This window comes from Saccoglossus kowalevskii, chromosome 7, assembly GCF_978046115.1.
Source record: "Saccoglossus kowalevskii chromosome 7, keSacKowa6.1, whole genome shotgun sequence".
Lineage (NCBI taxonomy): Eukaryota > Metazoa > Hemichordata > Enteropneusta > Harrimaniidae > Saccoglossus > Saccoglossus kowalevskii.
The window spans coordinates 26,442,150-26,456,968 of NC_140647.1; the positions used below are offsets into that span (position 1 = coordinate 26,442,150).

General features: G+C 34.8%; 1 protein-coding gene across 1 annotated transcript; it reads left to right on the top strand.

The window, feature by feature from the left end:
• The first annotated feature begins 4,043 nt into the window (after nucleotides 1-4,043).
• Nucleotides 4,044-14,597, top strand: LOC100374052 (tRNA (guanine-N(7)-)-methyltransferase non-catalytic subunit wdr4-like). The gene is made up of 10 exons (XM_085501721.1): nucleotides 4,044-4,159; nucleotides 6,090-6,191; nucleotides 6,690-6,815; nucleotides 7,678-7,834; nucleotides 8,369-8,481; nucleotides 9,647-9,707; nucleotides 9,972-10,114; nucleotides 12,043-12,238; nucleotides 13,378-13,456; nucleotides 14,195-14,597. The coding sequence occupies exons 1-10, from the start codon at nucleotides 4,086-4,088 to the stop codon at nucleotides 14,350-14,352; spliced, it is 1,209 nt and encodes a 402-aa protein (XP_085357847.1). The 5' UTR covers nucleotides 4,044-4,085; the 3' UTR covers nucleotides 14,353-14,597.
• Nucleotides 14,598-14,819: the final 222 nt, after the last annotated feature.

The following is a 14,819-nucleotide window of genomic DNA, read 5'->3' on the forward strand; positions in this document are numbered from 1 at the left end:
ATATTTGGCATAAAAATCACAATGGAAATACTGTTGATAATTACACGTGGTCACACCTTTTACCGACTTGTTAAAGAAGAGCTCCCCTGTCGTATGCCACCAGTCAAATCGCGCCTCGCACGAGGTGTTTATTCATCCATGTCTGTCGATTACAAGTTAGTATGCCCACGCTTGTAGCTATGAAGTATTTTACGCACCGATCACGCGAACTCCATTGTTTTTGTGACCATAAAGTTGAAAAAAAAAACATGACACAAGTTGATAATATACATGGAAATATGAAAACAGTGAAAACTGTTATTTCGAATAACGATTGCGCCACATTTAAAAAATAAGTTAAGAAACAAAATGTGAATTAAAAAACAATTTTGCTTCAGAAACCTACCTTGTTACCCTGCAAAATATTGAGATGCGCGAAAATCTAACTAAATTCTACCTCAGTGACCATAACTTGAAAATTGAGACACAAAGAAACACCCCCGAAAGAAATGTTCTATTTGAAACGGCAAAAACCAAAACTTTTCCAGCAAAGACACAATTCATAGCCTTGCTAAACAACAGTGGTCTAACACTCCCTATGGCGAGGTACCCGGAAAGAAATATTTTGAAAAAAGACACCAACCCCAGTGACAATTTTAGTTCGTTTTATTTTATTTATTTGTTGTAACCTTTTCTATTGCAAACTATGCCTCGAAAGCGACATGTCGAAGTTTAGTACAGGCGGCATCATCAATTAAGTACTCACTTCTATTCATGTTGTTAACACCTTTAAGCCGTGAATTTTTTTCTTTAAACAATGATCTGCCGCCAATTGACAGGTCATTGTTTGCAACTTAGCGTATAAAGTACAAGAAGTCGGGCATTTAACTTGGCGACAGAGTGGGACATCTTGCTACATTGTTACATTCCGACTTCAGTTCTCAATTTATTCACGCAATCTCCCCCACGAAAACACATCCTAACAAACCACAAAAATGCGGACCCTGAAATGTATTGCTCAGATATGAACGCATATCGAATATAATTTATACCCAATCTGTTTTGGATCGTCCAAACCAGGGCCGGATCGTCATGGCAACATGTTGCTTGCTTGAGTGGAGTGGATCGCCAACAGCCTTCCGGTTTGTATATACAATAACATGGCATAGTTTCAAAACTGTTGTATTTCATTTCCACTGAAGATTACTACATGCCTCTCACCATTCTTGATTAAACCCTTGCCGTCCGTGCAGTATTTATTTTTACATAAATAACGCAGTGCTCGTTGCTGCCGCTTGTGACACGGAAACAATAACAAGCGTCTAATACAAGAATCACACCTTGCAAGATGTGTTAATTAACCATGAGGGTTACACCACGGTTACACGAACTCCAACGTTTTTAACCATAAAGCACTGCGTCACTGAAACCGATAATCCTTGTGGCCATATTTTATTTTTTAACAATCGACAACCCTTTCAGCATCACTGAAATCGACACCCTTTGACGCCCGTACATTTTTTTATATTGTATTGTGATTTGACTCTGGCAGTCTGTAATACAGCGCTCGCTATTGCATCACTGAGATCGATAACCCTTGGTGCCCGTGTATTTTTTTTAAACATTTTACTGTGATATGACAAAAGACACAGCGCTCGCTATTGCATCACTGAGATCGACAACCCTTGGTGCCCGTGTATTTTTTTTAACATTTTACTGTGATATGACAAAAGACACAGCGCTCGCTCTTGCATCACTGAGATCGACAACCCTTTTTTATTAATAAAGCCCCTTAGACATCACTGAAATCGCGCTCGCTATTGCATCACTGAGATCGATAACCCTTGGGGCCCATGTATTTTTTTTAAACATTTTACTGTTGCGTCACTGAAATCGACACCCTTTGACAAACCCATTAACACATATGCTGGCCGAGTACGGTCACTGGCCGTGATCGGTCACTGGCCGAGTAGAATTCTGGCCGAGTTCGGTGGTCACCTTGAAGTTGCATCGTCTTCAATGCGGTTGTTTCACCGCGAACAACTCTAGCTCTGTTTTGGGCATGGTTTAGTTTTGCGATGTAAAATAAAATATATATTAAAATAATAATACTTGATTAATTATTTGGGGTTTCAGCCCACAAATTACGGACATGATCTCCATGAATTACGGTCAATGTTTGTCTTCTCTCGGCTGATTGTCACGGTGTTGATCGACGCCCTTCCTAAACTCAGTATGGAGAAACCAATGGGGATCGACATTCCAAACAAACAATCGAAATTATCAACGAAAGACGAGATTTTTCTAGATATTTACAAACATACTGTCATGACAAACATATGTAAAATTAACAAATACACAAAGAGGTGTAATATTAGGTTTTATTTTAGGCTTAGAAATATTTTCTTTCACTCAGCCCATGCATGTAACTGCCATTTAGCTTTACGGTCCTTCAGCATCGGGGGAAAACAACAATAATTATACAAAACACATTGCGAAGACTCAACAATCAGGAAAGAAACCCCAGACAACCATGTCGTACTTGTGTTGAAATACATTTTGTATTTCACGTCAGAATATTGTTTAAAATAAAATATTCAGTCCACGCCAAAATCGAGGTCAAAGGGTCAGGTTGCGTGCATATAATTATATATAGTTAAAACAAAAAAAGTATTTGAACTTTTGTCATCTGTTCAACATCTATAAAAACCAGAAAGACAATTATAAGACAATGTGAACCTCGGAAATTATTCTGTTAGTCCGAATTTTAAATGCGCGCGAGCGAGCAGGTGGGCGGTGATATTTCGGGGTTTGCGCGGTCGAAAAAAAAGCGGAAATTGTCCGGTTGAATTCAACAAGCGGTCGCAAAAGCGAAAGAAAAATTAAAAGGTGATTGGAAAGCGGAAGCGGGCGGGAGGTTGTGCGAAAGGAGTACTGTAACTTTGCACAACTTTCTTTTAAATCGTTTTATTTTCCAAGTCAATATTCTATTTTACTAATACATTTTTTTCTAACGCAATGGCGAAGAAAAGAAAGAAAGCGTTGACAGACGAGGCAAAGAAAAATCTGCCACTCAGTGTCGCACTCTGACACAGCAATTTTTTTTCAAACATCGGCCATTTTGTTTCACCATGAAAACCGTTTTATTAGATGTCTTATCTGAGACACTTAAAGGATTAGCTTGTTTGTAAACTGTCAGCGTGTACAGTGGGACAGTAATGTTTGTCAGAGGATTATCCCTCGTTGTTCGTTTGCATAACAATGGAAAACCCGAACGTTCCTGGAGTACGGACTCAAATGCCAGCAGTTTTCTTCATTTTTCACGCTCGAGCTTGAAATTATTCATTATCTGACACTCTTTATGAGTTCTATGATATCAGTGGTTAATATGTTTGGCCATTTTTAGTGTATATTTATAATAATGCAGCAAATCTACAGTGTTTTATTAACCAAAACTGTTTTTCGCGTTTTTCTCGAGTTGAAGTTTTGATCGAGAACGACTCATTGGGACCGCCGCCAAATCAAGTGCGTTCGGACTAGGACATTCAAACTCGCAGTTATCGTTCAAAAGATAATGATGGTGCGAAATATGTCTGGGTTTTTAAAGAAAATGCTTTGTCACAGAATAATAGTCTGTTAAAGGTGCCAAGTATGAAATAATTTGGGGACAAAAAAACAAACCTGCATAGAAATCGGAATAATAGGTCTTTTGATTATCGGAGACGCATTTCAGTGGACTTGATTACGGACAATGCATAACTTAAATTTCACCAGGAAATTCCGCAGTGTGCTCTCGCAATCGCGTACTTAGTCATTTTTACAAGGTTCGCCATTTTTGATGTCACGTGATAATTATGTAAACAATGTCTGTCCAGTTTGTGCGAACTTGCACCTCTATACTTAGTCTTTTGATATATATAACGAGACAACAGACAGAGAATGTTTTATTTAAAAACGTCACAAAACCTTCTCGCTACCTTAAAGAATTAAGAATTTCTCCGAATGGAATGTCATGTTTAGATGCTAAGCTTAATGCTCAAACAACTTGTTTACGTTGGATTTACGAAATACAAAACTATATTTAAACGTAGGAGGCGCAATCCAAAATGGCGGCCCACATAAACAAGCGTGGTTTCATAGTCTGTGTTGGTTTACAGAGTTTTAAAGTTTATTCCAAGGGGTAAGTGCAAATTTTACGACTATGAAACTTATAACGGTTCAAATTACCAATCGGTAGAGGCGATGCGACAATTAGCCAAGTGCGTCAATTTGAAATGCACATCACTCAGACTGTACTGAAAATGGAAGTGACATGAACAAGCTGCCTCTCCGACAGACCTAGCCCTGTATACATGTCTGTTGTTCCAGTCCACCCTAAGGTGGCGTAGCGGTCGGAACAACAGACATGTACACAGGGCTAGGTCTGTCGGAGAGGCAGCTTGTTTATAAACGACAGACCATGAAATCCCGCTTACTATCTTTTATTTAGTTACCGCGAGGAAACTAAGTGTTCGGGGTTCCACGGACCCCGGAACTTCGCAACTTCTCAGGAATACTGTAAAAGGGTTAATTATTCACTGGGTTTTAATTTTGCTTATTTCGCTGACTGAAAAATGCGCTAAATTAAAACCCAGTGAATTTGTAAAATTTAGCATAGAACACATTATCTAAATGATAAAACCGTGAATTTCAAAACCCACTTAATATGCCTGAAATTAGTGAAATTTAAACCCAGTGAAATTAGTCATTTTACAGTATTATAATATCACCGATTTGGAGTAAACCCCTAAGCATTTCTGAAACTATTTTGCTCAGAGTACGTCCATGCTCACAGTCACTTGACGCATTGTACACTTCAACGATTCATTTCTGACTTTGAAAATGTGAAAATAAAAATTTCTGGGGATGTTACATGTGACCTGTAGACTGTCTACAGTCCGTCCCTCTTGTGTAGTGTTTTTTTTTTTTTTTTTACACTAAAATGCTGTAATGCATTCGCAAGTTGGAAAAAAAAAAAACATGTTAGGCCAGAGGGACTGCCAAAAGTGTAATATAACTTCAGTATTTATAGTTACAAGCTTTCTCAATAGTATTAACTGAAAAAAAAATTTCAAATAAGATAAAATGGTCCCCTCTAAAATTGAGTTTTCTTTTGTTGATAAATAACTTGCATTTCCACGGTGCATTTTAACATATTTATATTATATATTCATGTAATATTAACAATATTTTCATGGCAAATTATGCAAATGAGTCACCTTTTTAGTCTGCAAGTAGTTGTCAAACACCAATGCTTCGCATTAGTGAGCAAATTTGTTAGTCATTTAGAAATGTTGCTTTCAGAACATCATTAACCATGAAATGTGATTCAAACTACATCTACCGGTAATACATGTATCTCCTTCATGGAACAAACAGCTTTCAAGGCAGGCTAAATACAGTGAAACTTTTGTTTCTGTTTTTCTGAAAGGTGTTATATTCTTGAATTTTATCCCTTTTGACTATAAAACTTTGCACTGAGATGTGTTTAGACTATTTCATTTGGACTTGTATGTACAAGGGAAACAGTTTGTTGACATTTCAGGATAAAAATGTAATAGCAATAATAAAGGCAGGAAACAACTGTTTGTATTTGTGGAACAACTGTTTTTTTTATTGTACAAAAACACAAACATTGCAATTACTTTTCGATATAAACAATTTTCAAAAGGCGTTAGTGGTTTACATCTAAAAATAATGGTGTCTTTGTCGACGCATCCGACTGTGCTGATGGGAAGAAATCGCATGGTGATGTTTCAATTTTCGAGCAGGCCCTGAATGCTTGCATGAAAGCAACATTGCTGACTGTCTAGCAAATTTTCTCTCTAATGTGCTGTATTGGTGTATGAACGCTACATGCAAGAGTAGTTATTAAAACTCACTTATATCTACCGGTAATACCATTTCTGGTTCAATCTATTTGATATTTAAATGCTTTATACAAATTTATATTGATAAATGTATATAAAATTCACAGTTAATTCGCAAGTAACTTGTAATAAGTGTAGGAAGTTAGAACACACAAAACACTTATTATTTTAATATATTTATATCGGTACTGTTCTATACAGGAATTGCAAACCTCAACTTCACCTATTAAGTCCAGACCCAGAAAATAAGAATGATGAAAGCGAGAAGAAGAAAAAACAAAAAGAAAGTTTGACAGATGACAGGTATATTTGATTTTACTTCATGACTACAGTGTGAGCTCATGACTGCCTGTTTCTTGGTAATAATCTTGACGTCTTGGTCTTTCTTGAGAATTTTAACTGTTTTTGCACCAATTACAAATTCTGGCAAACTGAATCTGTATATTATGTCTTTCATGGAAACACAGAGAATTACCGGTACCACATAAAGTGGATATTTCAATGCTATCATTAGCTTATGTTGTATATATTCCAGAAACATGATCAGATCACGCAAATGTGACATTTTTCTGAATGAATAATATTTCAATTCAGTATACAACAAATGAAACATTTGGCTTATACACTTTTATTGGAGATGCACTTCTAATAGAGAAAATATGGTATAGCAAAGGAGATCTCATCCCTCGTGTGTGTGTGGGGAGAGGTGTATCTCTGTTTTATTTCAGTTTATTAATATGTTATTTATGAACAATTGGAAATTACAAGTTGATAAATTCTCTGTTTATAACTGTTTCTTAGCACTGATAGTGGAAGGATTTTAGCCAGTGGGTTCTCAGAAAATGGAGAATATTTTGCTATCTGTGATAACCAAAAACAGTTAACTGTGTGGAATACATCCACTGAATGGACAAAGTTAAGTTCAAGGTAGGTGAAAGTTCATAGAACCAATAAATATTATATATAGAAAGTTGTACATGTAGCTGGTAATCATAGTCCTAAATACTTACTGAATATGACCAAAAATATCCTAATGGGTACATACCAGGCCCCTGGGCTTATACTGGGGAAGTACGGTATATATACATTGCATACACGACCTTTATTGAATAATTAGCAAGGAATATGATTAAAAACAAGCGTATAATAAATTTAAAATTATAATGGGTTTAAATAAGAAATTTATTTTATTGATGTCTCATGAAGTTTTCGCAAATTAGTTAATTAGCTATTCACCCATATAGTAAAAAAATATACTGCAAGTGAAAGTTCTATAGATTTCACGTTTTAACATAATACCCGGTAAGCATCTTTTATGACTGATCATTAAAATTAATGTATTAAAGATTGTGTACTTTGATATAAAACACATAATTGAACTTTAATGCATTATTATTTTTAAGTACATAGTGCTACTAGTATATTGAAGTAATTAAACTATTATAACACAACCTACTATCTGAATGGGCTAGATGGGCAAATTCAAGTTCAAAGTTCCCATTACATCCTCCCGATGTACTGGTAATAGTCAGGTAGCTTTACAAGTTCCTGTTGGATGGAGTGCAAAATGTGTCTGTCCCTCTATTTAGTTTCTTTTCTTGTACGTCCCTTGATCAAGATTCTATTCAAAATGTTTTTGTTTTCCCAATTTGTGCCTTCAGATGTAAAATCAGTAAAATACAAGTCAATTATTGACAATGAGTTGTTCAAGATAAAAAAAATAATTCATAGAAATTCACATTATCAACAGCATTTTATAATCTAATTTGTACTTTTATTTTGAATCTAGGCCGGTAGTTAAACGATGTACAGCGCTGGCTTTCTCTCACAATGAAGATAATATAATTGTGTCTGATAAAGCGGGAGATGTCTATAAATTCTCAATTCTAGATCCTGACAAACCAGGAGAATTGATTCTGGGTCATCTATCAATGGTTTTAGATGTTGTAAGTATCAAACCGAAGGTGTCCTAATGGTTAACTTATTGCCATTATATTTTTACAGAGAAATAATAAATATGTATATGATGGTATAACTTATAAAAACCACAGGATTTCTTGCCAGTTGAATCTGGGATTTATTAAGGGATTAAGTGAGATGATAGATTATGTAAATTAATGCATGATTTTAAGTTAGCATCGAAAATTTTTTTTTTTTTAAATAATGTAAACAGAAACTTTTCTCACTTTGTTTTATTTTCATGAGCCACTTTTTCAAAATATCAGTCAGTTTCGAAGATTTTTTTTACTGAAATACTGTCAAGTTTATCAATTCCAACTTTGTGTTTTTTGTATTTTTGATCTGTTTTAGTCTAGAAGTGTTTTCTTTGATTTAATTACCTTACTTTTGTTTGTGTATAAGTTCTCCATTTTGATGTTTATTTTGCCATCAAATGCCTGTCACTGAAGAATTTGTAATACGACTTGCTGGCGTTGAATTGGATTGTTGATACCCATTTAATGTCAATTTTTTTATTTCAGATTCTGTCTGAAGATGATCGGTTTGTAGTTACGGCAGACAGGGATGAAAAGATCAGAGTGAGTCATTTTCCAAATGGATACAATATCCATAGTTACTGTCTGGGGCACACAGAGTAAGTAGGCATTTATTACTGAAACAAAATATGATCATGTATCCATTTGACTCTTGTGTGTGTATTTCTATATGTGTATATTATAACATTACCTCAAGAACTGCTGGTCAGATATCAATAAAACTTGGTACATAGTGGCTATAGGGAAATTAATAGACCAGATCAGTTTGGGGTTAATATTCATGCATACCAATTACCTATTTTGCATAATTAGCCAATTTCTGGCTTTTCTACCAATATCTCAAGTACTAATCATCACATTTCAATGAAACGTGATACATATGTGCCTCTAGGCCAATGCACAGGCCCGATTTGTTTCAATTTCATATCATATTTAATTACCAATGAAATAAGCAAAAAAAAAACCAATGACTAATTAAGCTCAATACAATTTTCTGAGATGAAAAATATGTACAGAATATTTTTCGAACATTTTCCATTAAAAATATTGTAAATTTCATTTTGTTGATTTTTCCATTATTCAGACACATCCAGATGCATCTTCATTAGAAGTGTATGTAAACCAAAAATTGCATTTGTGCTTTTATTAAAATTCATGCACTACTAATAGAACAAATATGGTAGTAGTACAAACTTTAATACAGCTAGTTTAGGGTGATATACAAATTGATCATCTTCGATCAGCCAAGACTATAAAACAACCCTATGTGGTGAATGTAATAAACCATATGATCAAAATATTATTTTTTCTGTTTGCATGCTACACTAGAATACCACTACTGACATTTTTAAACAAAAATTTAAAAACAAATCTCTGTTTATCTGTGCCATTCTCAACTATTTGGCTGTGAATTAATATCAATGAAAACATTGATATGTATTGGTTTATCTTCATGATTTGTGATCGCCAAAGTATTATTCTGCATTTGGTGAACACAAAGCTTTTCATAATATCTAACAATATGAAAGTGCCCATTCTTTGGTGCATTCTCTACAATGAGTCAGTCTGCTTGACTCTATACCATTACGTCCATCAGGATCTAAAAATTCATTCAGTCTAGGGGAAAACATATTCAGTGTGAATTTATAGTAACAGAAAAGTACTCAACTAGTATGAAAAACCTTCAATCCAATTCAGCTTGACAAAATTGTACATATGTCTCTAATTCATACACTTTTTGTTAAATTCATGTACCGTATGCAGTTTTGTGAGTCGGTTGAAAATTCTGTCGGGGAATTCATATATATTGCTGTCAGGAGCAGGTGTGAGTATGTTTATGTTTTGTATTATAATAACAATGAACTTTATTTTATAGTCAATAAGGCTGTTCTACCAGATAGTTAATTTGATCAAATGTACATATGAAAACAAATGTCTAAACAGTGTCTTACTGGTTGCAGTGTCGTGGAAATTAGTGTTTTGTAGTGAATTTGAGAATATATTTTAGCTTTTTGGAATCAAAGAATGCTCAATATCAATGATTAGATGTTTATATATTGTCATCCTAATATCAATATTTGTCTTGTAGGATGGAACTATCCGAGTATGGAATTACCTGGAGGGGACCCTTCTCAACACTCACCATCTTTCAACCTCCGAAACTAAAAAGATACCTGTATCATGTATAGCATGCAGTAAGAAATCCGGCCTTGTGGCAGTTGTTGCTGAAGGGTAAGTTTAACATCTCTCTATCTTTATTTAAATCAAGTGATAATTTACAACTTGTGGTTTTGTATACATTTTGTGCATGCTCAAGGACTGGTTGGCAAGACCCTGCCATTCACATTGTAATGTAAAACTAATGGTGTTGTTGTTAAATATATGTGCCTTTGTTTTAATAAAACAACATTTTGCCAGCATATTGCAAGCTACATATTAACTACATGTCATACTGATCAATGTCCGACATTTGTATCAGACATTCACATGCAGGTTTGCAAAATTATGAATGATATCACAGTACAGCAGCTTATTGACTATCATTGCCATATACTGTAAAAGGGTTAATTCTTAGTCCCTGTTCGGATGAAGTCCGAAAACGGGGACTTATAATTCGGTCTCCGTCCGTGCGACCGTGCTTCCGTCTGTCCGGAGTCATATTTCAGAATCCTTTTGACCAATTCCGTTCATTCTTTGCATGCTTTGTCAGTTTTCATTCAAATTTGGTACATAGATTATACATGTTAAGATACATGTCCTCCGACCGACCGTCTGTTCGTTCGTCTGTTCATGCGTCCATTCGTCCGGAGTCATATTTCAGAATCCTTTGGACCGATTCTGTTCATTCTTTGCATGTGCCTAGTACTTTATGTGGGACATATGCACATGCAGTGGTTTAGCGATTCAATTCAAAGTGGCCGACTGGCAGCCATCTTGTTTTTTAAAAATGTCGTTTTTGGACATGCTTTGTCAGTTTTCATTCAAACTTGGTACATAGATTATACATGTTAGGATACATGTCCATGACAATTTCTTTCCCAATTGGATCAAAGATGGCCGACTGGCAGGCATCTTGTGTTTTTTTTAAATAAGGTATCTTGGACATGCTTTTTCAGTTTTTATTCAAATTTGGCACATACCTTACTACATGTTAGAATACATGTCCATGTGAATTTGTTTCAAAATCGGATCAAGCATGGCTGATTGACAGCCATCTGAATTTTTGGCCTTACTACTATATTTCCAAGATTTATGTACCATTTTCATTCGTATTTGGCACATACATCATACATTTCACTTTGTTTCATAATCAGATCAAAGATGCCCGTATAATGGCTGTTTTTATTTTTGGCCATATTACTATATATCTGTCACCCATGTATCATTTTCATTGATATTTAGTATGTCATAATTGGATACATGTACATGTCAATTCAATTTGCAATTTGATCAAATATGGCTGACTGGCAGCCATCTTGTTTGTTTAAAATGTGATAACTTGGACATGCTTTCACTTGTGATCTATGTTTTTCTTTGCTATGTCTTAAACTGGTGGGGTCGTCACGCAAAATATGTTCGAATCTGCTGCAAATAAACAATCTGTTGTATACGCCACTTGGGACTCAAGTTTCAAGGACACACTCGCAACAACCCCTCCACTTTAATATGACAAGCACAAAAAGAACTTTCAAAAATTTAACAGGGACTGTGTCATTTTCAATGACTTGTTCACTGTGTTATAATTTTGCTTATTTCGATGACTGGAAAATGTGCTAAATTAAAACCCAGTGACTATGTAAAATTTATTTATTTGTTCGTTATTCAAATCAATACTCAAAGAGCCCTAGAACTGCTTTTAATATGCAAGATGACAGTAAAGAAAAGAACAGAGTATCATACAGAGAGCATGTACTCATTGCGATGAGCAGGAACAATGTAAAAATTAACATTGATTGTAACATACCAATGCAATAGTATGCTATTCTCCCAAACCAAATACTGTTCCTTTTTTGTTGGTCTGAGATCTAGATGGACTGTCACACTGCTGAGTGATCACAACCACTGACCACTGTAGCTGTGTCCTACATTAACAATTAAACAAATACCAAATGAAATTACTATTCATAATCTCATAGTTAATGATAAATCGTCTATTTCAGGTATCCGATGGTGTGGATACTTCAAGTCATGCAGAGAGCTAAAAAATGGACCATCAATGAAATGTGTAAATTAGAAACTAATAACCCACCATGGAATGTCTATTTCAATGACGATGATATCTTATGGATTTTTCAACCGTGTTCTCGCCAACATGTACTTCTGTATAACTATGTCAACAATGATGGCACGATTACTGTGAGTATTGTGTACGACACATTACAAAGTATATGCATTTATTTATTTATTTGGCAATTCATCCATCCTATTTTGCTATTGGAAGCACGGATACCATTCCCATCTTATTCTATCTGATTAGCCAACGTGACAACTAGCTGGTTAGTATGGTACTTCACAATTGTTAGTTGATATCTGTTGCCATAGTGAAACCACAATGGGATAGTACCACCATGTTACAAGACAATGTGTTAGATGCATGGGCTGCTGAATTGAAGCCAATCAATCAATCGTATCAATCTGTTTGAGTATGAACATTGAAAGTGTTTCATAATTATAAACACACTCCAAGTAATTCATATTATTATACATCTGTAACGCCATAAGTTACAGCGTGCCGTAATTTTGCGGTATTTTACGGGGTATTTTCATCCTACCATATTAGGAAATGCGAATTCCAAATATGGAATGATTACGCGTATAAGCGTCCTCTAATAAGAATAAAAACAAACATGGTTGCCACCAGAGTTTGACCGAACTCCACACAAAGAAGTTCGCTGATTCTGTTCTAATCATTTTGAATTTCGACATTCCCATGGTGTATCCTTGGAGAGGAAAGATGTATATTAATTATTAATATGGTTATTACGAGGATACGTCAAAGTATGCACTCACACAGTACAACATCGCACAGCCCGCCGCTGCGCGTCAGTAAATACTGCTGCTGTACTGTCTTCGTGCATACTTTGAGGTATCCTTGTAATAACCTTATATTATCGAAAGCCAAAGTTTTTTGTATATGATTTACACAGCGGATAATTTCACAATCTCCTTAGTAGTAGTATCACCTTCTAAACTAAACTAAATTGTCATATTCCAAAATTGTCTTTAAGTACTGTAGCTGAAATCCATATATAACTAATGCAAACATGATCCAAGTAGCGGGAAATGCCTGTCTTCGTAAACAAATTATAAACAATATCATTGTACAACACAAGTTGGCATCAACAAGTTTTTGAACCAGAGTTGGAATTGTTTTCATCTTATGTGTGATTTCGTTTCTATTTTTCTGTACCTCATTTGAATTTAATCATTAATATTCGTAAGTTCTGTAAGATCTCCAGCGGCATTGACATGTCTTGTTTATATTTGTTCTACAGTTCAACGCATTGAATGAAGAAGAGTCATGTAAAGTGTTTGCATACCAACAAATAAGCAGCGATTGGGAGTTTTTTAAAGGTATGTATGTTGATATTTAATCTACTGTATTTACTCTATTGGTAGTGCTTACGTATATTACAGGTGCATTTCTATATAGGCAAAACAAGTCGCATAATTGAGAATATGTATTTTTAATCACATGTGGTGTATATATAAGTACTGTCTAATTTAAAACAATCACTAATTGACTTCATTGACTTATCATCTTGAAACTTGGTAGGCATCATATATAGGCATATTGTATTGGTGCAGTGATTTGCATATTTGCATATATCACAGAATGGGGAAATACTTCAAATTTGTATTCATCTCTTTTCATCTTGAAACTTATGTTTGATGGTCGTTCTGTTCTGGTGAACACATAATGTGTAATTCGCATGTATTAGAAGCCGCATCCCTAATAGAAGTCATACCCATTTTTTTTGAACAGTTTAGAACTGAAAGTTCACAATTTTTCATATGTGTAGTTACTCCAATAGAAGCTGCATCCCTTCTGTTGCTTTGTACCTTTTTAATAGAAGCCACGGTTTCAAATACAGATTTTACAGTACTCTCCATTGAGGTTTCCACAACAGCTTTGTTCAGTTACAGTTGCTGGTACAGTACAGTCCTCCATTCATAACAGTGACCTCTACTCACTCATTGTGAAACGAGCCAGGGGATCGGCCATCTTTGATGGCTTCTTGTCATACTAGCGAGTTCAGCTAATCTGAACTTTTTTTCCTTTTTCCTAAAAGTTTCTTATTTTTTTTTCAGAATACGTCCAAATTGGATCTTTCTACAGTCATTTACATAAGAAGACATATGATAATGTACAAGATTATCTTTCCAAAAAACAAGAAAGACTTAAAGCAAAGTCTGACAAAAGTGAAATAGATAAACCTCCAACAAAGAAATGCAAAGTAGACGAGTAGATATTTTCACCTAAAATGTGATTGTGAAAACATTTCTACAGTCTCTGATTTTGAAAAAAACCCACTATTTATACATATAAATTTTTTGTTGTTCCTTCTAATTCAAGAAGCCTGGCCACTTTTTGTAGATATGCTTAATGATTCACGCTGGAACATGCAGCTGGTTTAAAAGCAATTACTTGTATGGTGAAAAAAAATATAAAATATAAAGTAAATTTTGATTAACTTTTGATCTCATTAACAAACTTTCACATGAATAATTTATTCAATTAATTCAGTCAGTTTATTCCATTTTTTTTAAATGAAATGTTAATGTTTTTAGTGTTCTGTTATGACATGCCTTTTATCATTGTCTCACAGTTCAAAGTAGAGCAGTTGTTCAGTATAAGTTAAAACGGAAGGGTCATCACTTGCACACGCCCATGGAATTGACTCCCAAGCAACGATAACAACACACGCTAAAAACG

Coding starts and splice junctions, on each gene's coding strand:
- LOC100374052 (XM_085501721.1), top strand. CDS start 4,086: ATGGCGGCCCACATAAACAAGCGTGGTTTCATAGTCTGTGTTGGTTTA. Junction 6,816..7,677: donor TGGACAAAGTTAAGTTCAAG/GTAGGTGAAAGT, acceptor TTTTGAATCTAG/GCCGGTAGTTAAACGATGTA. Junction 9,708..9,971: donor TATTGCTGTCAGGAGCAGGT/GTGAGTATGTTT, acceptor TTTGTCTTGTAG/GATGGAACTATCCGAGTATG.